This window comes from Poecile atricapillus, chromosome 7 (assembly GCF_030490865.1).
Source record: "Poecile atricapillus isolate bPoeAtr1 chromosome 7, bPoeAtr1.hap1, whole genome shotgun sequence".
Lineage (NCBI taxonomy): Eukaryota > Metazoa > Chordata > Aves > Passeriformes > Paridae > Poecile > Poecile atricapillus.
In genome coordinates this window covers 6148571-6174895 of record NC_081255.1, presented here as the reverse complement: position 1 = coordinate 6174895, position 26325 = coordinate 6148571, and the positions used below count along the sequence as shown (strand labels likewise).

Sequence of the window (26325 nt, the reverse complement as noted above, 5' to 3'; positions counted from 1 at the left end):
CCAACCTTCAATTAACAAAGGGGGCAAAGGGGAGAAAGTATTTTGATTGCTGAATCTCTCCTGTAAATTCAGCTTATTTCAGTTCTTCATCTCGTGTAGAAAAGTGACAATTATTTGCACTAATGCACAGAGAATAAACTCTTCCAGGTATCTGCTGTCTGGAAGTAAGAGGATGTCACCACCACAGCCAATACTCCTACCCACCATTTAGCTCACAGTCAATAGGTCTATGAATGATACAAAATACAGTTAAGTTCTACAATGTATCTCAGCACTTCTATGTATGCAGATATATTTTTGTCTATATTGATCTAATGCTGACAGTACATCACTTAAAAGTTTGGCAATAAATGTGCAGGATTGCCTAAACTCAAAAAAATTTCAAGTTTGCTTTGGATGGTGTCTTCAGTTGCAATACAAGATTTAACCCAAAGTATGTATTCTATTACCATCTGTTAAAACCTGGTGCTGCAGTGTTCTTTATCTCTTTCATGACCCATCCCTCATAACTGGGAGATATCTTCTCTTAATGGCCCAGCTGTTAAAACCTGCTGTGGCAGTGTTCTTTATCTCTTCCACAACCCATCCTCCATCCAGGGGGATATCTTCTGTTAACGAGCTATTAATTCTCACTGCAAGACTGATAAAATTACATCATCCGTTGTGAGATGCTCCACCCAGGGGGAGGAGCCAAGCATTCCTACCTGGGTATAATCTGAGACTTGGAACACCACAAGCAGCCTTTCTCCACTGAATTCCCAGAGGAAGACTGGATCCATCTACACCACCAGACCTTCAGAGGAAAACTACACCCCTTCTATGGAATCATTGCTTCAACAGAACCACATCTGTCACTCCAGGAGGACTGCAGCCACTATTTAATCAGACTGCTACCAACACCCTGACCAACAGGGTGTCAGGTTGTATTCTGATTCTGTCAGTGGATTCTTTTTCTTTTGTTTTTGTATTTTTTTATTTTTTTCCATTTCAAGGAAGGCTTCTGCCTTCCTTAGCAGACACCTGTCTTTTCAAGCCAAGACAGATGGGGAGGAAAAATGTATCCAAAATACACCCTCCTTTCCAAATGCAACATTTAGGTTCACATCAAGCAAGGACTTTACAATTACCTGCAGCATCTTTGTGTTGAGGTGAATACCATCAGTTTGATCTTTCTGCCTTTTTATTTCCTCTTGGCACAAAGCCTCCAGCTGAAGGGAATTATTTGGGTGTCCTAGGGAGTAATGTAATTTTCTCCGATGCACAGTCTTTAAGCAAATATGTAAAGAAAGAAATGCCTTCAGTAAAGAATGTACTGATAGCCATAAAAAGGAAGAAGTAGACAACAAACATTTTCTATAAAGGTATTCAGAAAGACAAGGAAAATGGAGCTACTTCTTGGCTGTCTGGATATAAGCTTTGCAGTACAATATGCACCAAATTGCCTCTCTGCTGGCCTCTGCTCTCATTTTGGGATTCATTTAAAACAAAAAATCATCTCTTCTACCACATCGTAAGTAAGATATTTTTTATATCTCTATATTTGTAATATTTTTAATATTCAAGGTGTAATCTCAAGACACTGCAGCATTTTCTATGTGATCTCTATTATGATTCTGTTCTCAGTTCTGATATTACTTGACAAAATATGCCTCTTCTGTGAATGATGGTAAATAACAGTATTTCATTATCCCTACATCATAGTTCTTACAAAGGAGTGCACCCATACAGTAGGAGCTGTCTGGCCACACCACAAGGTCACAGCCCTCACTTTGGATTGAGAATCCAAGTGTAAAATGACAGGCAGAGCTGAGAAGATTAGAAAGAGGCAGCCCAGTGCTGAAAGGTGGGAGAGAAGGGACAGAGTTCCACGAAATACAAAGCTTCCAGGAGAACTAAGCAGACTGAAAACACAGAAACTACATCTGTGGCCAGCTTGGCAGAGAGTGATGAAGCAAACACTGGTAATGAGAAAAGTAAAAATTTATCAATCTGATGCCCTTGGCATTGGTTACACTAAAAAGTATTCCAATATGTTCATGATACATACCTTGACATCCTCCCACTCTTTCAGCTGCCTGTTGAAGAGATGCTGAATATGACCAGTAAAAGAGCTGAGTTTCTGCTCATGTTCTCTTAAAAGACTTTCCACGACCAGTTGGGAAACAGAAGAGAGCTCCTCCTCAAACCACTTCAGCTGATCCTGAAATTCTTTTTAGAAAAGACAGGGTGTGTATATGACACAAACAGCCTGGAATTTTCTCTCATAGAGATCATGTCCCTGACATTCTTCTTCTACGTGCAATGCTTTGAGAAACATACACTTGCTCAAAGATGTGACTTTGTACAGGTCTTTTAACTTAGTCAAGTGCCCTTCTGCTACACTTTTTGTAGCTGATAATATATAAAAAAGAATACTGGCTCCATTTCCAGTAGAGTCAACTTGAGTTTTTCCACTGAATGTGATTGATTACAACGACATAATTCTTGGTCACTGCAATTTTCAGCGTACACACTGAAAATTACATACACAAGAAAATGCAAATCTGAACTGAATGAATTTACCTGTAAGACAGAAATTATAGTAATCATCTGTCTGCCTTTGGTATGACAGCAGTTTCACTCTGAGCATTTCTGCCCAATGTTCAAATGTGTCTGGCAGATCTTCAAGCATTCCCATCTGAGGATTCTTCTTTTCTCCATAGAACTGCTGCAGAAGGGAAAGATAAGCCAGAAAAAAATGATGATAATACATTTAAACATGTCACATCTAGGTATATAAGAGCAGGAGAGGAAAGGAAAATTTTTGGACTGTCTGCCAAACATTGAAAGAATCAAATCATTTCTGTGACACAAGAATACATCTATGAAAGCAGAACTGACTAAAGAACATGACATTTCCTTACCTCACCAAGGCAGAGAAAGGTGTTGTTACCCTTCCAGAGAATATTCGTAATAATCCCCTTAAAAGTACTGAAAACCAAAAAAAAAATTAAAAATTTAAAAAGATGATCACACTGTTAAATAATCACACTGACAATATTCACTGTTTTTCAAAGTATTTTGTTCAGATTAATTTTACTATGCTTTTCAGAGCACACACAAACCAATATTCAGAATGCCTAAGAACTTTCCCCCACATTAGCACAGATTCTCTTCAGATGCAGCCAGGACAAAGAGCTACTGTAATTGCTCACTGGAGAGCACTGCCATGCCACTGTCAGGAAAAAGCAATCTTAGCCAAATTCCTGTGCCCAAAGAACTTAGTATGCATTTTAGATAAAGAAAAAATGTTTGAAGGTGGGTTGAGCTGTTTACTGGAATTATACTGAAACAGAATATGGAATAAAATTCTCAAATGCTTAAATAACTTAAGCACTAATCTTAATAGTTTTGTATGGCATGTATAAAATATCTCAGTTCTATGGAATTCAGCTGCACATATCCAGAAACAATATGGTAATTTTCTTAGAGAAAGGGAATGGAACCTGTTTGCTCATTGTTTATTCCTATTAATGGAATACTGAGCACAAGAATGAAGACATAAAATGCATTGGTCTTCTTAGGTGTGAAAATAATTGAAGCAGAGGCTATTTTACATTCCCCACCCACTTCTTATAAATGTACAAAATGGGCTCCAGTAAGACGCCCCACTTCAGACATTAGACAGAATGAACCAGATGACTTAGATCTTCACTCTTACAATGCTGCAAAAAGGAAGTGTCCTGGAAGTACTTTGACCTATAAATATCCAGGCTAAATACCTCAAAATTCAGTGGTGAACTCTATAGGTCACAATGATAGATAGACAAATAGACAGATAGATAGATAATACATACTAATGAGGTTTTTTATAGATTAATTTCTTGTTCTGGAAATATACGACTTACTCAGACTTCGGAGGTTTCTTTCCAAATACCTGTGCTCTCTCATCCCTGGTAAGAGATTTACTGCCTTTTTCACTGGAAAGGAAAAACATTAATTTAAAACTATCCACAAGTGTTTTCCTCTCTGGCTGACGATTTGAGCTAGTCAATCATACAGCAGACATGAAACTGAAGAAAAATTAGAAAAAAAGGTAACTCTAAAACTAGTATTCTATGGTTCTGGCCAGGACAGGGTTAATTTCTACAGCAGCCAGGAGGGGATATGACCAGGACCTGGAAGTTATTCCCTACCACCTCTCATCATTGTGGGGGTGGGTGGAAGGGTCCCTGCTGTTGGGGAATGTGGTGGCAGTCGGGTACTGTCACAGGTTTCCTTGCAAGCATTCACATGTGAATCACTTGCCTCTCTTGTACACTTTTCTATTAACATTGCTGCTGTCACTGTTCTTTTAATCTCATTGCTCTTTCTAGTAAATTGTTCTAATCTCAACCTTATCTTCACCTTTTGTGCCTCCAGTTTTCCTCTCCAGCTGCTGCAGGGAAAGGGGAGTGAGCAAGTGGCACATGGTTTGGAGTGTTTTGGTAGGAGTGCAAAATTGGGGAATACCATTCTCAAACCATGGCAATATAAATATAGTATTTTGATGGAAAATGATTCTCAGAATTCTCCTCTAAACTCTCACTTGTTCAAAAATTTATTGTTGTTTTCACTATTACAGCAGCTCATTTCCTCAATCTGTGGACTAAGCTGAAGACAAACTATTTAGACACACCTGAAAATTCAGCCACATTGATTTAAATGTTAGTCTATATTTCAACAACTGCAAAATACAAAATTGCAGCAGATGAAGGAGAAAAAGAATAATGTTTTTCCAGTCAAAATGTGGGGAAAAAGCCCCACAAAGCTGATCATGTGGACATAAAGAGGTAAGAGAGATTCCAAGTGATAAGCAGTAGATGGAAAGAAGGGTAATACAAATAAGCAGTATGAATCTTTCAATGTATAGACAAAGTCTAGGTAAATTCTTGCATAGGAATACTTTAAGTGGAATTCCTCACTTTATGGGTCTCACCTTTTTTTTCGCTTTGTTTCATCCCGAGATGACCTCTTGCTAGAAGACTTCTGAGAATGTGCATCAGACACCCTCTTCCTTACTGGGGGAAGAATTGCTTATAGTTAACAAGGGAAGAAGAAGAATATTGCATAAATGCCAACCAACTGACGGGTTTTTATGTGTATATGTATATTGTATTCTTATTTCTATAATGTTTCCTTACAAAATGTAGGGGACAACAACAGGAACAATCATTTCTGTCAGACAGGCCTGAAGTAACTCAGAAGTGGCAACAGCAATAAAGGTTATGCGCTGGGGCATGAGTCACAGGAATGTCACAGAAAATACATGGTAAATGGAAGAGATGTAAAGCAAATTCGAGGCAGGTTAATAAGGAGAATGAATGGGCTACATTCATAGTATTAGTGGTCATGGGGACTTGTAAATGTGAAAGCTTTGGAAATGGCTGGAGGAGTCAAGGTCTGCAGAAGAGACATGAGGAAATGGGAACAGTAGGTAAGGAGCATCTGGGGTTACCTCTGTGCTCACTTTTGAGTAGATGATAATACACTGTGAGAATACACTGATTCCCTATATATTTCATGATTTCTGCACCACTTCTTTTCTCAACCCTGCTTCCCTTTTGCTATCACAGGTACTCTTTATATCATTATCTCATTCTGCAGCTTTCCTTGCTTTAGGAATTCAAAATCATCTTAATCTAAGTAAAAATGTCCAGAAAAAGAGCTGAGAAGCACAACTATCTCAGAGTTCCTAGCATAGGAGCCATTGGCCTGGACCATGTGCAGTAAAATGCCAGGAACTGCAATTTAGATGAAAAGAAAATATTAAAAGAAATACAGGCACACCTGGATCATTTGTCCTCCCACGATTTAGGTTTTGGGATTTTTTTGATAGGTCAAATCTAAAAAAAAACCAAATTAAATACTACTGAATAACAAATAGCAAACAAGGCATGCTCTCTATCCCTGTCATGTGCTGAGTTAAATTTCTGAGGTCATATTTAACAGATAGGATTACTTTCACAACTGACAGTGTACATAGAAGTAATTTCATGGGACTGATTGTTTAACTGGAATTTTGGAATTTCTACAAGAAAAATTACATTAAAATACTATTTGCAAATCAAACATTTGTCATACTCTTCATTTTACACTTTGAATATTCAGTCAACTATGCAGCAGATAATCACCTTTTAACTAAAATAAGTCTCTAGAAGACAAAAATTAAATACCTGAAATTTATCATTGTACACTAGATGTCACTTATTACTCAAAAATACATTTGGCTATGAGAAATATTGTTTTTAAAAAGAAAGCAGTCTCAGCTAGACTCATTTTTAAAGTTAGATCACAAAACACATAATAGTATTACCTATGACCAGTCTATTCACTAGTTCTGGGCAAAGAAAATATAAATAAAGACAAGGACAGAAAAATACCTTTAGGCAAACAACTACTTACCCAGACAATTTTTTTATAACATTTATTGCCAAATCATTAAACATAGATGTATCCATTCTGCTTGGATTTAACAAAGGGAATTTGTCAGGATCCAGTCCCATCACCATCCTTTTGCTCTCATCTCTGAGACTATCTTCTCTGCAATGAGAGCTCTTTTTTGATCTCATCTCTGAGACAGCAGGAGTAATGGAATCTTGTGACCTCCCATTCACGTCAAGAGTTGTGAAGTCCCCTTGCAGTGTCCCATCTGTGTCAGGAGTGGTGAAGTCCTCCTGAAATGGGAAGAAAGATGAAGCCCTGTAGACTGTAGCATGCAGTTAGTGAAAGCATTCCATGTAATGACCGACTACTAAAGCAGATTATCTAAACAGACAATATCTTGCTTCACAGGCTGAAGTAAATTTTTTGTCAGCAATGTTGTTACAGCTATACAGCTCTAGAACACTTCAAAGCAGTTAAGAGTAGGTTCTCATAATCATCATAAACAGTAATTAAGGATATACTCTTAAAACAATGATCCACTGAGATTACAAAATAAAATTTCCAGAAAAGGGAGGAAAGAAAACACAACCCATTTGATAAAAATAAAATCATCCCTTCAGGACACATCTGGGATTTAAAAAAAAACAAAAAAACAAAAACCTGTGAAATATGTACCTCTGAATAGTGTTACAGCTTGAAAACAAACTCTTGTGAACTGAGCAACTCATTGCAATGCCATGCATCTCTTTCAGCATTCTGTAGACTTGGTGATTTACTCAGCCTCTCAAAAAGGCTGTCCTAATGTTACAGTGTCTTTGACATCTTGGCATAATGCAGATTCTTTTTTCATTTGAAAATTCAAAGCACAAATTCTGAAAAGCCATTAAAACATGTACACAAGAAAATTCTCTCAATATTAAAGGAAATAGAGAATGTGAATATTATCTTACAGTGGCATGTGGAATCTTTGCTTTTACTAAGAAGCAGTCAAGATACTTGCTCCTCTTTTTCAGCTGTTCCAACACCTCTCTGGCAAAATCATACAACTTTTCAGAAGTTAAAGCCTGAAAAATATGGTAAGACAGATGGTATTTACTAAACTAACTGTTCTAACCTTTTCAAACATGCTGACTCTTGCAAACAACATATTTGCCTCTGTTCTGCCACCAGTTTATGTACATGGAAGAAATGAGATTGTATAAGAGGCTGAGGTTTTGGTTTGGCAAACAGGAAAACAGGTCATCCAAAAAGGACTATTGTGGTTTTAAACCCAGCTAGAAATTAAGCACTGCACAACTCAACCCTCCTTCTCTCCCTCCTTGCCCTGGTGAAATGGGGAGGAGAATCATAGGAAAACGTGTATATTGAGATAAGAACAGTTTAATAATTGAAAGTAAAGTGAAATACAGTGATAATGGTAAATAAATAAATAGTAATAATAATAGTTACAACAGCAATAATAACAATAATAGTAAGTGAAAAACAAGTGATGCACAATACCATTGCTCACCACCTGCTGACCGATGCCAGAGCCCCTTCCTGAAGCCAGACTGCCCCTCCCAGATAACTCTCCCAGTTTATAGACTGGATGTGACATCCCATGGGCTGCAATATCCCTTTGGCCAGTTTGGGTCACCTGTCTCAGCTATGCTCCCTCCCAGTTTCCTTTGTGAACCCCCTCAGCGGCAGAGCAGGAGACAAGGAAAAAAAGTCCTTGACTTAGGGTAAGTACAACTTAGCAAAAACTGATTTATCAACACCATTCTCATTCTGAATCCAAAACACAACACTGCAACAGCTACTGAGAAGAAATTAACTCCATCCCAGCTGAATCCAGGACAAGGACCTTTCTGAGCAAAAATTCTGTGTTCCTGCCCAGCCCCAAATATGAGGAAACGTAAGTCTTCCTCAAAAATACTAGTTTTTAACAAATTAATAACAATTAATAACAAGTCAAATTAAGTACCATTTTATGCTGATTAGAAGTTACTTCTTTATCTGCAGTAGAACAAACATAAGCATCTCTCTTCTGCTGGAGCTTTTCCAGATAAGACTTTAATGTGGCTGACTGCAAATTGGAATTCGCTACCTAAAGCAGAAGCAAACACCAGAGAAGTAAAGTCCCCATCCACAGGAGTTTCAGAGGCTCCACTTTCAAACCATTAGAACCACTGATAAAAACTGGTTAAAAATCCCTGGTACTCAGAGGAGAAGCTGAAAACAGTAATTCACAAAAGCAACGCTTCACGTTGTTTGCTGGTGAATTCAGATGTATACACTCAATGTCCTGCAAGGCCATAGCGTTCCAGCATAGTGTCAGTGCTATTAAAAATAAGCTTTTCAGCAGATAGTGACAGAAAACAGGTTTTAAATCAACATAAAAATAATGTAATATTTGTCCACTGTGAATTCAGCCAAAATCTCCTCAAAGGTATAAAAAAGAAAATTATTATAATGAATTTAAAGTTCTGATGTTTCTGTTTGTACCTCTGATTTGATTTGCTGTCGTAACCTTCTCAAAGATTGATGGACCTTCCTCATAAAGGCTCGACTCAGAGAGAGAGAAGCAAACTTTTTTTGAGACTGCTTGAAAAGTTCTGTAGCCTTTAAGAATGTCAGAAACAAAAAACAGAACAAGGTAATTTTTCACTTTTTAAAACTTAAGTGATAGAACTTGCCATTTTTACTAATTTTTTCCATCATGTAATTGCCAAACAGAACAGATTTACAGTTCTAATCTGAAAGCAGGCTGACTGCAAATCCCTTCAAATATGTCAACAGAAAACATAATTTGAATAATATAATTCTGCATACCTGCTCCAAGCAGCTCGATTTTATTTGCTCCACATCTGTTTTGATTGAACTTTCAAAGGAGTCAATTTCCTTACTTTCTTTCTGAAGACACTTGCTGAAAAACTTTACCTCCTCAGAAGAAAAGTTACCGACCTCTGAAAATAATCTGAAAGCAAACATAAAAACAATTGGCTGTGAATCATCTTTTTCCCCAAGACTGTTTTAGCTAAACAGCCCTGAAACATATATATCAACACAAATGTGATGAAAACAGCATAATAATTGTGGTTTAACAAGATGCATTTATTTTTTTAAATAGGAAACTAGATGAATAACAAAAGAAAATTTAGTCTTCTGCCTATGCAACAAACACTGATTCCCAGAACTAGGTCACCATTTATAAACAACACTTCCATGAAATCTATATACCTGCAACTTTTGAGAAAATCCACATTTGAATCCCTTAATTTTCCTAAAGCTTCCTCCAAGTGCTGCTGGTAACTTCTCACAGTAACCCTGATTGATTCCACGTGGTTCTGGAGCTCTGATTCCAGATTGTTGCTGGAAGAAGCTGACCTAACAGCAAATAATAAAATATAAGGAAAGATGTCTGAAAAGGAACACACACAATGATTCAACAACTGCTGGCTGTAAAGACATGAAAAAATCTGAGGACTCAGAAGTGATTTATGACTCTCAAAGCAGCTCCCCAAGCTGGGATGGTTTGGATGAACCCATGGAAGGTATCAGCAACAGCTGATACTATTGCGTATTTTTCTTCAAAAACAATTAGTCAGCGGCTTTTACAGTGCATGTTCAGTAAACTGGATAAAATCTAAACCAATGAAACATCTTTTCTACTTAAACACTGTCAGCACTTTGAAAGGAGATGAAAATTTCCAGGTGTTCAGTGCTGATTTTAATTTCTTCAGGGAAAGAGAATGAAATTCTTTACATGTTTTCAAGTTTTATCAAGTAGTCTTCATTGAAGAGCAATAACATATGAAAGAACAGGTTCAGAATGCAAACCATAAACACCTCAGACAGAAATCAGGAGTATTTAACTAGGGAGATTCACAGCAACAGCAGTGGCACACTTACTGCTCAGTCACAGGAGCGTGGAGCAACTCAAACTCCAAGTGACTGACTCGGGAATTGAAGTTTGTGTTGAGGTTATTTAGCTGGTCCGAAAATTTGAGGAATTCAGCTTTCTCCTTTTCCAGGCCTTCTGCCAGTACTGCACAGTGGCGCTCAAGATGCTCTTTGTGAAGTGACAGTTCCGCTGGGAAGAAAGGAAGTTTACAACAGGAACATTATTCCCTGTTTACTGTGAACTATCACTATGCCCAGTCAACCTGTGACCAGCAGCAGCAAAATAAAACAAAGCCGTACTTCACAGTAGCTGAAATATACAAATGAAATACATTCAATTTGGTTTCTTTGACTTTTCTCCTGTGTAAGACACAGATCCATAACAGCTCCTAATCCATTCAAACCACGTATGTCTCTTGTCTGCTCCAAGCATTCTTTTTCCTTTATTTTTGGTCATTGCTGACATCTCCATTTATCTCTCTGTTCTAGTCTTGTAACAAAACTAATGGCTGTATTTTTTAATGGAAAATCATCCACTTTTCCTAGTTTTGTGAGGGAAGGAAAAAAATCAGTTTTGGTCTCTCTTCTGGAATGATAGCTGGATAAATCAAGAGCCAGCCAATCACCTCAAGAAAGCTGCCAGAAGAAGCACCTGTCCTCTTTGCAGAAAAAGAGAAATGGAAAAATTATTTGCCTGCTCTCCAAAAGCAGAATTTTTTTGCTTATGTGTTAAAGACCAAGAAACCCGTCTAAAATATTTTTTTCTCACCAAAAAACTTGACACTTCCTATGCAAAAGGAGTTTTAATTAGATGATGCTCTGTAGCTGCTCAATGATATTTCACAGTGTTAAATCCTCCCTCTCATGTTTTCAGAAGCTTGGCCCTGACATTTTGGCTCTCCCAGCTTGCTAATTTCTTCTCCTGCAATACTTTTAAAACATTTTTTGTACGGCACAGACTCTTGTTAAATAATTTCAAGGTGCATGAGAATTCACAAACACTGACAATAGAATATTCAGTATCTTCTGCAATCCAGTTGTTAATCAAGACACTACTGTCTATTTTTCCAAAAATAACACAGCACAAAACAGGAAGAGCTATAGAAAAGAAATATCATTTTTAAAATATGTGAGTAACATAATATAGTGGGAATTCTTGACAGCCAACTGCTTTCCATTGTCTTCTACTACTGAGTCAACTAATGCTGATACAGATTTTGACCCATTTAGGACCATCGTGTTAGGAGCACATGTGATGCTCAGAATACAAAAAAAAAGGCAATACCAGCTCGAACATTGTAGATTTTTGTCTGTATATCCTCCTGCTTTCGTTGATGCAACTTAAGATGCAGCAGAACTATTGAATTCAGCTCCTCTTTCTTGGCAGCTACAAAGACATAGGAGTTTGACAAGGATTCTGCAAACCATTTCTCCAAGTGCTCAAAAAAGCAGAGGCGAATCCTATGATTGAAAAAGAAATATTATGGTGAGGAACAGCAAATAATAAGTAAGAATTTATTAAATACATAATTTCTAAGAATTTAACTTCTGGCTATAGGAAGGTATGGTTTCAGTACCATTTGCACAATACTGGTAGAATTTTTGAGCTAGCTCCATAGTACTGAGTACCAGGCATTTTACCTTCATGGCTTTGCAGGGAATTTGGGCAAATTACTTGTCTCACTAAATAATTTTCCATAAATTATGAATATTCTGTAAAGGTAAATGTTTTTATGGTACTTTGACAGCCATGGATACAAAACAATATAAACATTTTCTCATATTTGTATGAATTTCAAAAGTGGAATAATGCAATAATTGTACAATCAATTTTATAATTAAATAGCTAACAATATAAATATCTAATTATACAACAGTAATTAGATAACTTTTCCTCTGCAGTCTAATGTTTCTTCTAAGCAGCTGAAATTTGTGTGTTACATAAAGGGAAAGAACAGAATTTGTTTTCTACTTACCTTTCCTTCAGCTTGACAAACATGGCTTCTGTGAGAAGTACATATTTCAGATACATAGGAAGGGATTCTTCTTTTTCAAAACTTGTAAAGTAACTCTCTGTGATGTCAGTCTTTCCTGCCTCTTCAACTCCAAGAACAGTGTAAGTGTTTCCACTAGCAGTGGAAAAAACCTCCGTGGCAATTTCAGCACTTTCTGCCTCGTTGCTCTTGGATGCTGACTGGGAAACGGTTGGAAATTATCACATTACTTTTAAAGGTATCAGCATAGAATCAACAGTGCACCAGCTAGTGTAGGAATCCTAAGGATATTCAGAATAATGTTCTCATTCTTAATTTGGACATTTATACAGTGCTGGCAATATTTATATATTTATAAATTTATATATTAATACATTTATATATTTATATATTTATAAATTTATATATATATGCCAGCAAGACATAGGCAGAGTCAACAATGTTTGAAAATGTTTTCATTATGGTATTAATTAATGGAAACTGAAAAACTAATATGTAGGTACAAATACTTAACTTAAATCATTCACTACAGACTGAGAACACTGTGATGAAAGATAGATTAGAAAAAAAATTATGAAAAATTATCAAAAAGAATGGTTGTGAACTGTTTTATACACTCCATTTTCCCATAAAAGGATCTAGAGCCCTGTGTGCTTTGTATACAAACTAACCAAAAAAGGACTTTCTACTCATTCTCAGCAAAAAGACTTCCTATTCCTCCTTATTTTGAACAAGACTGCCTTCACCTTCAAATGTATTCTCTTGCTCACTTACCTGCATAATGCTTAGTCCCTGTTCTGCATGCTCATTTTCTTCACTTTTATGAGGAATACTCTCCTCATCTTCTTCTTCCTCTGTTTCTGCAATTTCCTGTGCCAAGATCACCTGTTTCTCTGTTAAGTTTGCTTCTCCAGCTGATTTTTGACAACCGTCCCTATCTTCTGGCACCAGTTGAGAGAGACCATTGTCCTGCTCTGTGCTGGGCTGGGATGTCCTTGCTTCGAGCCCTGGGGGTAATTTTGGATGCCACAATGTTAGAAAGACCTAAAGCTGCAAGAGAAGTCCAAAGGAGGGACACAGAGACAGTGAAGGGTCTGGAGTGGAAACCATAGGAGTGGCTGAGGGCATTTGGTTCAGCTGGAGAGAGGAGACTGAGATCACATCTCACTGGGAGCTGCAGCTCCCCTCGAAGGCAGAAGAGGAGCAGCTTTAATTTCTACCCTGTGTGACCAGGGACAGGACCCAAGGGAATGCCTGGAGCTGTGCCAGGGGAGGATTACACTAGGTACTAGGAAAAGGTTCTTCCCTCAGCGGGTGGTAGGCACTGAACAGGCTGCCCAGGGAATGGGTACGGCCCCAAGGCTGCCAGAGCTCCAGAAACGTTTGGACAATGATCTCAGGGATGCACAGGTTGGGATTGTTGGGATGTCTGTGCAGAGCCAAGAGCTGGACTTTCACAATCCCTGTAAGTCCCTTCCAACTCAGGATACTCTGATTTTCCTCTCCTTGCACAATGCTCTCAGCTTGCTGCTCCACCATATGTTCAGCTTCTGAAGCCTCAACTAGTTACTTACAATTAAAGCAGAGTTCTACTGGTTACAGTACAAAGAAATAGAAATAAAAACCAATCAAGCAGAAATACCTGTTTGGACTGTTGAGGTATTATTTTGATCTTGAACTGTGGAGTCTATCGTGCCTTGCAAGCTCTAAAAGCAAAACAACAACAAAAAATACCTGCCACACTGTTTTAAAATATAGATTTGCTTATAGAAACTCATATTCCTTCTCAAAATATTTCTATTTCAGTAAGATATGATAGTCTTGAATAGATCACTTACTATCTAAAGAACCTGTAACACTCAGATTATTTTAAATCTATTACATTGTAGTTCTTTGTTCAAAAGGCAAATGAATTTGCTAAAATGCCATTTGTAACAAGGACAGAGTTAAAAGTGGGACTGAGAAATGTTTTGTTTTCCCTCTGCTATCTCTACCAAAAGCACTTTATTCAATGGCTGAAACAATACTTTATATAATCTGGATTTTAAAGGTAATGTAAATTTTCTCTAAAGTGAAAAATGAATATACTAGTAAGGTTCTAAACCAGAAGATATTTTCTTTTTACCTGTTTGAAGATTTCCTTCACACTAAAATGCTGGCTGATGGATATACTATAAGAAATCAATTCCCACAAAATAGCTTTTGGGTAAGCCATTACTTCATCCATTACAATTTGCTTGAGTGTCTCATTCCTGTCAAATTTAAGGTCACTGTTTAAGAGACTCAAGTATGTATAGAAATAAAATTTAGTATGATTACAGTGCCTTTAAATCTAAATCTGTCCTTCTGATCAGTCTCATAAAACCTTTAGGCTAAATGTTGCCGTTGACCTGTTCACACTGAATACAATCACATTCTGGCTTGTCAGAGATTAGGTCATTACAAATAAATAAATGCACAAAAGTTAAGAAGTATTTATAATAAAGCCTTTTACATCCTTCCTTTTGGATGGGGAACCATACAAACACTGCTTACATAAAAGATGTTAAAATATTGTCTTCCATGTTAGTTCTGCACTGTGCTCAGCTGCAACTGAGGCTTTCTGGTTCATCTTCTTTTTACTTTAAAATAAAGCTATGTATGTCTTGAATCAAGAAAAGTCAATGTTCACACTTGTTTTCATTTACATTTACATTTGCTTTGTCTCCTAAACAAAGATAATTATGGGGAATTTATGTATATGTTCAGATAGGTTACATTCCATTTCTGCAATCTGGCATTGTATTTTCACTTGGTCTGTTACCTCTGACTTTTTTTTAACTGCTCAAATGAGTGTGGTTTTTGAATGATAGCAGTCTTCCTTTGTCCCATTCCTAAACTGTGGGTATTATTTGCCTTAATATATTCTTACATGAAGTAAAAAGCAGTCATTTTCCATACCTTCACACAATAGCATAAACAAGACCTTAGCAGTACAACCAGTGTTAAAATATGCTTTACTTTTGAAGTTTACAATACAAAATTCATACCTAGTTCTAATTTGATCTAAAGAGGAAAGGGCTTTCTCCAAATATTCCTTCAGCTCTTCTTCACAGCTTGCCATCTTCATTTTTTCCAAACTTGTATCCAGATTATCTTTCATCATCTAAGGCCACATGAAAAAACTAGTAAAAATGGTTTAGTATATACTAAAATCTCCATTACTATTTAGGATTCAAGTAAGTTAATTATGTACATATATTCTAGACCAATAAGGGAAGCTACCTTATCAAAACTCATCACCCATGAAGATCTGCCTAGATAATGAACACCTCTGACATTGCTATCCCAAGCTGGCTGTTGTAACTATGAGAACTTGGCATCCAACCAGACTCTGTACCTGCACAACATCCCATAATAGCAACTTGCAGCCACTTTATACAGAAAGCAGCAGTGATCCTTAACACTGTTGCTATATCAAGAATAAGATAGGACTGTCCATTCAGTGTGAATCAAGGAGTTAGCAAAAATGCACTTGACAGAATGAAACTGAAAAGTAGAAATTCCAATACAAAAGTCAGATATTATGTTTTTAATTTTATAGCAGCTATTTTGAATTCCAGAGGGTTCTTTGCATTAAGAAGTCCTTCATTTACAGCACACCCTTGTTTTTATGTTTATACCTGAATTATGTTATCCTGTTCCCATCTGTATTTATCTACTTTCTTCTGAAGTACATCTTCCTGCTGGGACAGTTGGAGCTCATGGACATCCCAGAGACCCATGGCATCCTGAACATAGTTGTACAAGCCTTCACAATGCTGCTCGTGCCATTTAGCCATCTCCTTAAAATCACTCTAAAGAAAAACAGTCAAGTGAACAAGTTATTTTTAAATTACTGGAAGGTGAAATGAATGAGTAAGAGGATATGTAATGTGATGTGATAAAAGGCTGCCTGGAATTACATGACTGGTATTCAACATGGTGTCTTCCATTTGGAAAGTTAAAAAAAAGGAAAAATCCAAGTAAACTGGGTAAGAATGTGGATTTTTGTAATACAAGCTGAGAGTATCAAAACTTCTGTTTATTCTGGCATCATAAAGCACCAAATCACATTCTATAATTTATCACATTAGGAACAGCTGCCCAGTCATTTTTATGTATAGAATTACAATAGATCAGATTGGAAGACATTTGGGAGATCATTTAAATATATTCCTCTGTCATAAGGCAGACTGGGTGGGCCATACGTCATTCATCTCTATCATATGCATTTCAGATATAAATTATAATAAAAACACAATATATTTATATTACAAATAATAAACACAATAATTATGAATTCTTCCACAGGAAGCTTTTCCACACCAAATTCTGTTTCTTTGTAGTGCTTAGTCACACTATGGACCTCTTTCTAATGTGACATCAATAGCCTACAATGCAGAAGGCATTGCAGGTGGGAGCACAGGAAGAAACGACTAATCCCAAGGAGTGATAAAAATAAATGTAATAGACGTACATTCATGTGCTCCAGTTGTTCTTCAAACCTATGTTTTAGTTTCTCAGTCATCTGGAGCATGTTAGAATGCACAACTTCAACATCTTCTACTGTGGAGATGTTCATATCCAACAGGGTCATCTACGTGAAAAGAGTAGCAAATTATTCACATGCATATAAGAAATACTGCATGGCTTTCAGAGAAGATGTTAACACTAAACTTAGTGTTTATTTTCTTGTAATGGACAGAGGGAAGATTCAACCTCCTAGAGACGACATTCTGTTAGTAAACAAAACAATTCAGTTGGATATAAAGGGAGAAACTGAAGCAGAGAGGTGGCATTTCTTTGCCAAGATAAGATGGATTTAGCACAAAGGCTGAGGGTCCTTGCATCCTCCACGTAAATGCAGGACAGCACCCCCTTCATTACTGGCATTTGTTACAGCTTTTACACATTTCAAGTACAAATACCACATACTACTGTGAAACCAAAGGGATGGTTTGAACCAAAGGATGGAACAGAATAAGAGGTTAAAAACTTGTTATCTCAATGTTTGGTGGATCCTCAAACATATTTTACTGTAATGACATATCATACCATCACCTCCACACCCAAAGCTGTGACACTCACCTTGCAGACCTGCACTTTCTCCTGACATTTGTCCTGGACCAGCTCATACTGGACGCGCATTTTCTCCATGCACTCCACATTTTGTGTGTCTGAATGATACAGAACAGACCACGGTCAACATTCCCATACTTCACAGTGCAGTGTGAAATGGAAACATGACAGAAGCCCTGTGCTCAATCTCAGCACAGGGACAGATCCCAGCAGTGTCTGCACACCACTGTGACACCACCAACCAATCAAATAAGACACCTTAATACACAGCTGTTTATAATTATGCTTAAAAGTAGCAAGTTATTTACAATTGCTACCAACCTCCATGCTACCATACAGGCTACAAACCTCACAACAGGATGTGCTCTGGAGCAAGAGAAGGCAGACACAGAGGGAAGGCATACTACAGGACTTGGAGAAAGGAGGTATCTCCAATACTTCCCCTCTTCTTCTCTGAGAGTTAAAAAGGAGGATTTTTTTATGATTGAGAACTGATCCATGTCAAAATTGACCTTCTATTTCCCCCAGATTAATTCTAACAAGTCAGTTCCTGCTAGATCTCACCATGCATAAGTGTTTGCACTGGCCAAAGGAAAGTGATGTCACAGGCAGCTTCTTTGGGTCTTACTAGTAGCCAGCTCAAAGCAACGGAGAACGTAAGTGGGAACATATAGAATAAAGAATTGAGCAAATATGCACTTTCAGAGCAACTGTCTGCCTCATTGTTGCCTGGGGAAAAAGAAAGTATTGCTTGAATTCCAAACTGGTTTTATGATTTCTCAACTTACCAATACTTTTGTTTAAATTCTCCAGAGTTCTGTACCATTCATTTATGTCAGATTGTGTATGTTTTGGAGGCAACAAGGTGCTATCAAAGTAGGAAACAAGAGTCAGGTATCTTAAAATACAAATCAGTCAGAACTTAAAATACAAAATTATGAATCAGAGTATCCATACTACTGTGCATTATTTTATTTAAAGCCATTTTGGCAATGAAAATAAACCAAAGAGACTGTTGCTGTTCGAGGCCAACCACTTACTGCCTGACAAGAAACTGTTATTTACCTTGTTCCTACATGCACTGTAAAAAATCTCCCTGTAAATATTGTAATACATTACACCCAAAAATGCTTCTTGTGTTCAGGATGGATATTCAAACACAGCAGTGTTGGATTTCTATGCAGACTCCTCTCTTAATTTATTACACAAATAAAATCCCGCAGAGAAAAAATGTCTTGACATACCAACTTCTAGTTCTCCACCCATTCCTACCACATTTCAAATGTCAGTAAGATTTACTTTTGCATTCCTGCATTTTTAGCCCTTGATCACCACCTATTTAGTGTAGCTGGTGCACTGAAAATCAAGAATGAATTTTTTCCATTAAAAAGAGCTGTACAAAAATAGGTTTAGACCCTGCCTTATTGCTGAATTTAACAATCACACACTGACAGGAAGCAAAGTGCATTGTGCAGCCAAGTCCCTCATTAACTCCAGAAAGAATTGTTTCCCTTTATGCTATACCCTCTTCTGCCATACCCAATGTACTGCAAAACTCTCAGTCTCTGTTCACTAAGTACAATCTGCTCCTTTATCATATTTTCCATTTCTGTTTTCACAGTTGGGGGATTCTGTATTTCTTCACTTGCCATAAATTCTCTGCAGGATGGAAAAAAGATATGTATAATAGAAATATGATATATGTGATATCATATGTGATATGTATAAAGAAAAAATGATAAAGTATTACTTTTATAGAAACTAGTCACTTTGCATTATTCATTGTCCAAAATAAGATTGCAAAATTTCTGACCTGAAACTCTGAACTATGCAGTTCTTTTGGATGAACTTCCAGACCTTGACTCTCTCCTGCCATTTCAGTTGATGCAATTTGTCTTTCTCAAGCTCTGATTTCATTAGATTAAAGAGCAGCTTGGCAGTTGCCCTCTCATTACCCAGCAGTACTCTGTTTATATTCTGTGTATTAAAAAATAAAACCAGGAGTAGAAGCAGCATACAACATGCAAAAACAACAAAAAAAATGTGTCTTCTACAGAAAATGAGGGGAAAAAAAGAACACAAATGATAATGGATACCCTGCCAAGTAGAAATCTCTTCTACATTTCAGTGATTGATAGGCAGAAAAAATGAATTTCATTTGGGAAAAAAAAGACATTCTAGGAATATTCAGACTGATATCTTGCCCCAGGTAAAACATTTACCATGGCCTTATTGTTAATGAGCTTGTGAACATCAGCTGCCAAGAAGAAAGAAATTTCTTCCAGTTTCATGGTATACTTGGTCAGTACATCTGCTATCTGTGCAATAAAATAATAAAGAAAATCAGCAATGAAAAGTGTAACTCAAATATCAATTTTCAAAGTCAAAAAACCACAGGAACAAGACCATTTTTTCCATTAAAATGAATTTAATTAATTAATCAATTAAATAAATTAAAATTAATTTAAGTTAATTGGATGACACAGCCTGAGAAGTAAATTTTAAAATATTACTCTTAGCTATCTTAATGACTGATTTTTTCATTAATTCATAAAAATAGTAATGAAAACATTCCACTTTGCTACTACTCAGCTGATTTCTCTTTAATTGTGATAATTGAGTGCTCTGCAGACAGGCTGCAATATGAATTTAAAAATCAAACCAGCTTCCGTTCAAATATCTGAAGGGAATCCACCAATGCCTGTTTTAAGTGAACACAGAATTAAAGCAAATGTGTTCATCTCTGACATTTGTTGCAACGAATCCAAAAGAAAGGTTACTGGTGACACTCTTAGACTTATTCACCATACCTGAATTACAAAGGGAGGAGAAACAGGCACTGATAAAACAGTTTTTCTTTGCCTACAAGGACAGTGCAGCAAGCTCTTCCATAGTCTATCAATTTTTTTATCCAAACATTTCCTACGATGTCCAATGACTTTTACAGGTTAGGCTGAATACTACGAAACTGCAACACATTTGCTACTGACACCCAGCCAACACAAACTAAAATCAAGCTAGGTCATGTCTATGCTCCTTCTCAGCTGCAGAATAGCTATGTTCCCTAAAAAATAACAGACCAGATGAAAGTTTGACCTACACAAGTCTCCAGGAAAATAAAAGCAGCTCACATATTGCTTGCACCTGTAGTATAGGTAATTGTGAAAGAAACACCTTAAAACTAGGAAAAAAGTAGTTTTTCCTGATTATGTGGGTGTAAAATGAGTGAAAATAAATGAGTTTATTGGTGAAAAGAAAGCAATCACCACGTAATAGAACTACTGGCAGGCCTCTGACTCCTGTGGAAACAAGCTACTCCTGCTCTGCATCCAGCATCGTATCAGCAAATAACAATCTTATGCTTAAGTAACAGTTATTGAGACTGCAGCTCACTTTAACTGCTCGACTCCTTTCAATCTCCTTTAGGGATTCATCCACTGCCCTAATCCACTTTTTTCTGTTTGAGGATTCTTCATGGATCATATTCCACAGTTCTTCCAAACCCTGCAATAAAAATCTACTCTCAATCTCATTGAAAAGTGAATATATATAAGAAAAAAATAAAAAAGGAAAAAACCCAATAATTTAGGACTTCAGTGAACCATTAGAAGATATTACATAGAGCAGGTACAAGTAACTGAAGTTGAGCCAATGAGCTGCCTTACTTCAAAGGAGAAACCTTCCAAAGCCATGTCAGATGCAATCTTTTCAAACAGAAGTTTACACTTTTCATCTGAGTTCATCACTTCAAGCTGAAGGAATTCCTGAATCTTCAAAACAGAGGCTTCCATCTCCTAAAACAGTAGGTCAGTGTAATCATTTCAGTATTGGGCCTTGACCTTAGAAGAGCACTCAAGACTCTGGATTAAAAAATCCTGCTTTACCCTGCCAATGCAGTCCAGCTCCTGCTGCATTTCGGTCACTGCTCGATGGTGACGCTTTTGCCGCCGTTCTGCCAGGTACTTCCATGTACCACTGCCTGCTTCCTCAGGAACTGCAGAGAAAGAAATGAGGATTCTACAGCCTGGAACTGTTGCTGCAGAATATGGGATGCATGAACAATAAATCCCTCAATCTACACTGTAACTGCTGTAGTTTGTGTAGTTCTCACAGTGTGCACCATCTTTCCTTGGGAAGTGCAGTCTTAGCAAATGAAGGTAAAAATACAAAATACTAGAGTGTATTTTAAAATTTCCTTTATTAACTTCTGTTTTTCAGAAGGATAATAACATGAAACTATTAACTCAGCTTTGATGTAAAAAAATGTAAAAACATTTCGGGAATGAGATCAAATTACATCAAAACTGGAATTTATAATGCTAAACATGACCTGTGATTGACAATTTCACAACTGTTTTTTTTCCTATTAGAAGACTCTTCATCTTCAAAATCATCAAACCATCAAAACTTTGAAACAAAAATTTGAAGATGAAGCCTCTTAATCTTCAAATCATCAAAATTTGTTGGGCCATTTCTGAGGTTGATTTTTGTTGTCTTGCAGGAGAAAAAAGTGCCAATGTGGCTGTAACCAAACTGTGTATTCTACTCCCCTCTACCTCATTTTGTGATGAACTGTTAATGATAGATCATTTTCAGTGCATACCCGACCCCCAGGATACAAGCTGGATGTGAAAATGAGAAGAGGCAGACCCTGCAAAGTGAGATGGTGTTTCTTTATCCTTCCTTCAGCTGGGGAAGCAGCAGCACCACCCATCCAGTGAGGGTCATGTCTGCCAATGGGCCATAATGAACTGAATATGTACTAGCATAATGGGCAGCTGATCAAGGACTCCAAAAATATTCTAGATTCAAGGGATTCCATCATTCCATTGTGAATCTCCCTGCCCTGGGGGATGTACCACCTGAACCCCATGTATATAATCTGGGCAGCTGGGCACTTGGGACACCACCACCACCACTGGACATCCAGAGGGGGACCCAAACTTTCACAAGACCACTGCTTCTGGCAGGACTGCAACCACTGCAACCCTGACCACAAGGGTGCCAGGCTGTACTCTGACTTTGTGGTTTTAAATGTTTTTCTGTATCATTGCGTTTACTGTAATCTTTCTATTAAAATGTAACTCCAATTCAAAATCTCTCACAAGGTATTTGTGTGGGGTTAATTTCTCCTGCTGACTTACTTTCAAACCAGCACAATTTTATACCTTGTTCAGCTAAAACAGGTACCATGTCTCCTGTGAATGCAAATTAAAATAGATGACATTTAGAAAAACCAGTTTTACCAACTACATCAGGCAGGCCTCTGACTTTCTCAGCTGAACTTTCATCTACATTTCCCAATGCTTCTGGAAAAGGTGTAGGTTGTCTGAAACAGAAAGCGAATAAAGCTTCAATTTGTACTATTAATGCACCAGAAGAGGGACTAACATAATAGTATAATTCACTTTAATTGGCAAAATATAACATTAAAGTGATCATATCATTCTAACTTTAAAGAATATAATTTAAAGAATCGATGTCACTTCTTCTGAGACAAATTGAAGCCTGGATGGTAGACCCCAGCTTCAAATCTATTAGGATGGCATTAAAGCAATACATGTTAGATTTAGAACGTGTAAACTACAGAGACATACAGAACAGTTCTAAAAGGTAAAAAACTGTGAACTCTTTAGATGACACCAGCAAGAAACGTGGAAATAGCCTTTATCTGCCCAGCTTGGGCACTGTGTTTCTCCTTGGGGTCAGTGAGAATCCCTGTATCATTATTCAGCAGCTGACTTAGGATAAAAAAGAATGGATGCATTATCTTCATTCTTGTTCATTACATAATCTTACAGCATCATCATGTAAGCCATTTACTTGGAAATACAGCCTAAAAAATATGTTTCAGACTGGGTATATGTCTAGATTGCTATGAGCAAAGACAACTTCTTTTTAAAAGGAAAGCCATACAATATGCCTTCTATTGCAAATATTAGTCTGTTAGCCTGCACTTCAATGGGCTACAGGCAGTTCATTATACTAAATTTACACTTGGCAAGGAGACAGTCTATTACAAGTTGTTAGTTCTATGACCAAGAATTCAGGAGTTCCTAATTCCCACTGAAAATCTGTCAATTTCATCCCTCTAGTTATGAACATATAATTGGGGTTTTATGCTTCTGTTCTTTACCTGTCTGACTGTGGCTTTTTTGTGAAGTCATTGATGGGTGTTTCACCAACACATTTCTGCTGATTACAGGGTAATGGCATGGCATCAGCAGACATTTCTGAATGCCTATTTAAAGTGTACTTTTTACTCTTCTTAGAGGACCTTGTCTTCTTCTTTCCTTCATCCAAAAGGTGGGCTAAGTGAGCCTTCAAAGAAACATAATCTCAACAATTAGAATTCCTTCAAACCTACTGAATGGAGAACAGTGACAAAATAATTAATAAAAATAGCAGGGGAAAGACAGCAGAAGAGAAAGGTAAAATAATGAACCCTAAACACCACATGCATAGCCATTTTCATCTAAGGCTATCTTCAAAATAAAAAAAAAAAAGGATAATCTTTTGCTTAGAGAGGAAAAGTGGAGTAACTGGATTGTATTGCCTTGCTTACATTTACCAAAGTTAACAGCAGAGTTAAAAATGCCTGTATCTGGCTAACTATGCCTCTAAATGTTTTACTACTCTGTTATGATTCTGCCTTTAGTTAATATAACCTGATATACAACAAAGAGATGGGAACACATGTAGATTCACTGGAGAGCATATGCTGGAGATAACACATCCATTTTTTACTAAAACAAACCAAAACCAGAAATGTTGAAAATGACCTGGGATGATTTCAACAGCCAGCAAACTGACTAACACGACAAACTCCTTTGGCTTTTACTCAATCCTCTGCTTTTTTTACCTGGGCCTTGAAGATCTGTTTACAGATCTCTCTGCGAACATGTCACACTCGTCCTATTGAGAACACATGGCTCAGCGCAGCTGACTGGCCGGGCCTGCTTCCAGAACTGGCAACTACAAGCTGGGAGCCAAGAGGAGATACAACACTTCACTTGGAAAAGGGCCTTCCTTGAATCCCAGAATCCCAGAATGGTTTGGGCTGCAAAGGACCCTAAAGATAGATCATCTTACCACTGCCTGGCATGGGCAGGACACATTGCACTATCCCAGGTTGCTCCAAGCCCTATCCAGCCTGGCCTTGGACACTTCCAGGGATGGGGCAGCCACAGCCTTTCTGAACAATCTGTGCCAGGGCCTCAGCACCCACACAGGGAAGAATTCCTTTCCAATCTCCCATCTATCCCCACCCTTTGGCAGTTTGAAGCCATTCCCACTTGTCCTGTCACCCCGGGCCCGTTTCCAAAGCCCCTCTCCGGCTCTCTTGGAGCCTCTGTAGGCACTGCAAGGGACTCTAAGGTCTCCCTGGAGCCTTCTCTCCTCCAGACCGAACACCCTCAGCTCTCTCAGCATGCCCTAAAGCAAAGGAGCACCAGCCTTCACAGCAGCTTCGTAGCCTCCCGGAGACTCCTAAACGGTGAAACTCCACGCCTACCGCTCCCCTTCCAGGCCCCACGGGTGTCGCTCCGGGTGTCGCTCCGGGGGTCGCTCCGGGGGTCGCTCCGGGTGCCGCTCCGGGGGTCGCTCCGGGGGTCGCTCCGGGTGCCGCTCCGGGTGCCGCTCTCGGGTCTCTCCCCGCCCCCCCGGGGCCCTCAGGCGGTCCCGCTCGGACGCGCTCGCGCCGAGCCCGCGCGTGCCGTTGTCAGACCAACGGGGGCGGGGCCCGCCTCATCCACAGCGCCCCCCGGCGGCCGCTGCCGGCAGTACCCGGCCGGCCCATCCCGGCCCGCTCACCCGGGACCTGAGCTCCGGAACCGGGGAACGCAGCCCCCGGTTTGTGTTCGTCTCTGCACAAGGCTGACCAGACTTCCCACGACCGGACCTTTCAGCTCAGCACGGGAATGAGAACACGCCTCCGCTTAGGGGAAGGAACTTCTAAGGTCTCCCCCATACATTTTCTCTTACTACCTAAGTCGTTGCCATTCCGGAGGCTAGACTAACGCCTTTTTTTGCCTTACGGCTAAGAAATACCATTGTTGTGATCTGCAGGTAAAGGCGCAGAAACTGGAAATCATATATTTTTGTCTGGATTTCAGCCCATTTCTTAAAATACTTGGAAGACAGTCAAAGATAATGGCGCTCTGTGCTATGTCCCACCACGCCACGTCCCTGCTCCCCGTCTGCAGCGGAGCCAGTCTGCAGCGCCCCAGGGACGCAGCCAGGCTCAGCGGTGCGAGCTCTGTGCTGCTCAGCAGCGGAGTCTGGCTCTGAGGAGAAACATCATCACACGCTGTGCTGTCCCGTCCCGTCCTCGCACCAAGAGTTCTGGGGACCCCTCCACCGACGTCTTCATGGAGGCAGCTGTGGCTGGCCAGAAGACCCCCGGCATGTCCACGGGACGGCTTTCCTCACGGACACCGCAAAGGCTGCTCCCCGTCCCCGTTCCAGGCGTTTGCGCCCGCCCACGCCCCAGGGCACACGGCCAGGAGCCGGTCGCCCTCCGCCTTCCGAGCACCTCAAGGCACGAGCACGCCCGCTGGGTGGTTTCCCCCAAACCTGCGGCAGCGTTCTGCTCCCTGGAAGGGTGCGAGCATCCAGGTCTGCCACTCCAACGCTGGGCAGCACCACCCTACCCGCCGGCCTCTGGCCATCACCTATCCCGAGCACTGCCAGCGCCCTCCCGGACCCGCGCGGAGAGGCGGCGCCGCCACCACCACACACCGCTCAGAGCAGCTCGGCATCACTCGGTTGCGCTCGACATCACTCGGCGTCACTCGATTACTCTCGGTGTCACTCGATTACTCTCGGCGTCATTCGTTTGGACTCGGCGTCACTCGGACCGCAGCCCCGGCCCGGGGCTCTCCCACGACCAGCCCGGACCTGCCCACCCCCCCCCACCGTGTGCGAGTTGTTTGCTTCGGTG

General features: G+C 39.1%; 1 protein-coding gene across 1 annotated transcript in view; it reads right to left on the bottom strand.

The window, feature by feature from the left end:
* CCDC180 (coiled-coil domain containing 180) overlaps window positions 1-24979 on the bottom strand; it is a 29716-nt gene extending 4737 nt beyond the window's left edge. The window contains exons 1-33 of the mRNA XM_058843311.1: window positions 24898-24979; window positions 23521-23705; window positions 22631-22713; window positions 21269-21378; window positions 21050-21178; window positions 20778-20888; window positions 19607-19702; window positions 19198-19361; window positions 18924-19043; window positions 18173-18252; window positions 17394-17482; window positions 16783-16902; window positions 15947-16120; window positions 15314-15429; window positions 14410-14536; window positions 13927-13990; window positions 13059-13291; window positions 12267-12484; window positions 11576-11751; window positions 10300-10480; window positions 9628-9774; window positions 9220-9364; window positions 8893-9009; window positions 8372-8494; window positions 7356-7469; window positions 6424-6695; window positions 5809-5864; window positions 4958-5039; window positions 3888-3959; window positions 2904-2970; window positions 2563-2707; window positions 2048-2208; window positions 1128-1265 (exon numbers count right to left, since the gene is read on the bottom strand). Of these exons, the coding sequence (XP_058699294.1) occupies window positions 1128-1265; window positions 2048-2208; window positions 2563-2707; window positions 2904-2970; window positions 3888-3959; window positions 4958-5039; window positions 5809-5864; window positions 6424-6695; window positions 7356-7469; window positions 8372-8494; window positions 8893-9009; window positions 9220-9364; window positions 9628-9774; window positions 10300-10480; window positions 11576-11751; window positions 12267-12484; window positions 13059-13291; window positions 13927-13990; window positions 14410-14536; window positions 15314-15429; window positions 15947-16120; window positions 16783-16902; window positions 17394-17482; window positions 18173-18252; window positions 18924-19043; window positions 19198-19361; window positions 19607-19702; window positions 20778-20888; window positions 21050-21178; window positions 21269-21378; window positions 22631-22713; window positions 23521-23615 (4125 nt within the window). The 5' untranslated portion in view covers window positions 23616-23705; window positions 24898-24979. The remainder of the gene's footprint in view (window positions 1-1127; window positions 1266-2047; window positions 2209-2562; window positions 2708-2903; window positions 2971-3887; window positions 3960-4957; window positions 5040-5808; window positions 5865-6423; window positions 6696-7355; window positions 7470-8371; window positions 8495-8892; window positions 9010-9219; window positions 9365-9627; window positions 9775-10299; window positions 10481-11575; window positions 11752-12266; window positions 12485-13058; window positions 13292-13926; window positions 13991-14409; window positions 14537-15313; window positions 15430-15946; window positions 16121-16782; window positions 16903-17393; window positions 17483-18172; window positions 18253-18923; window positions 19044-19197; window positions 19362-19606; window positions 19703-20777; window positions 20889-21049; window positions 21179-21268; window positions 21379-22630; window positions 22714-23520; window positions 23706-24897) is intronic.
* Between the last annotated feature and the right edge of the window lie 1346 nt (window positions 24980-26325).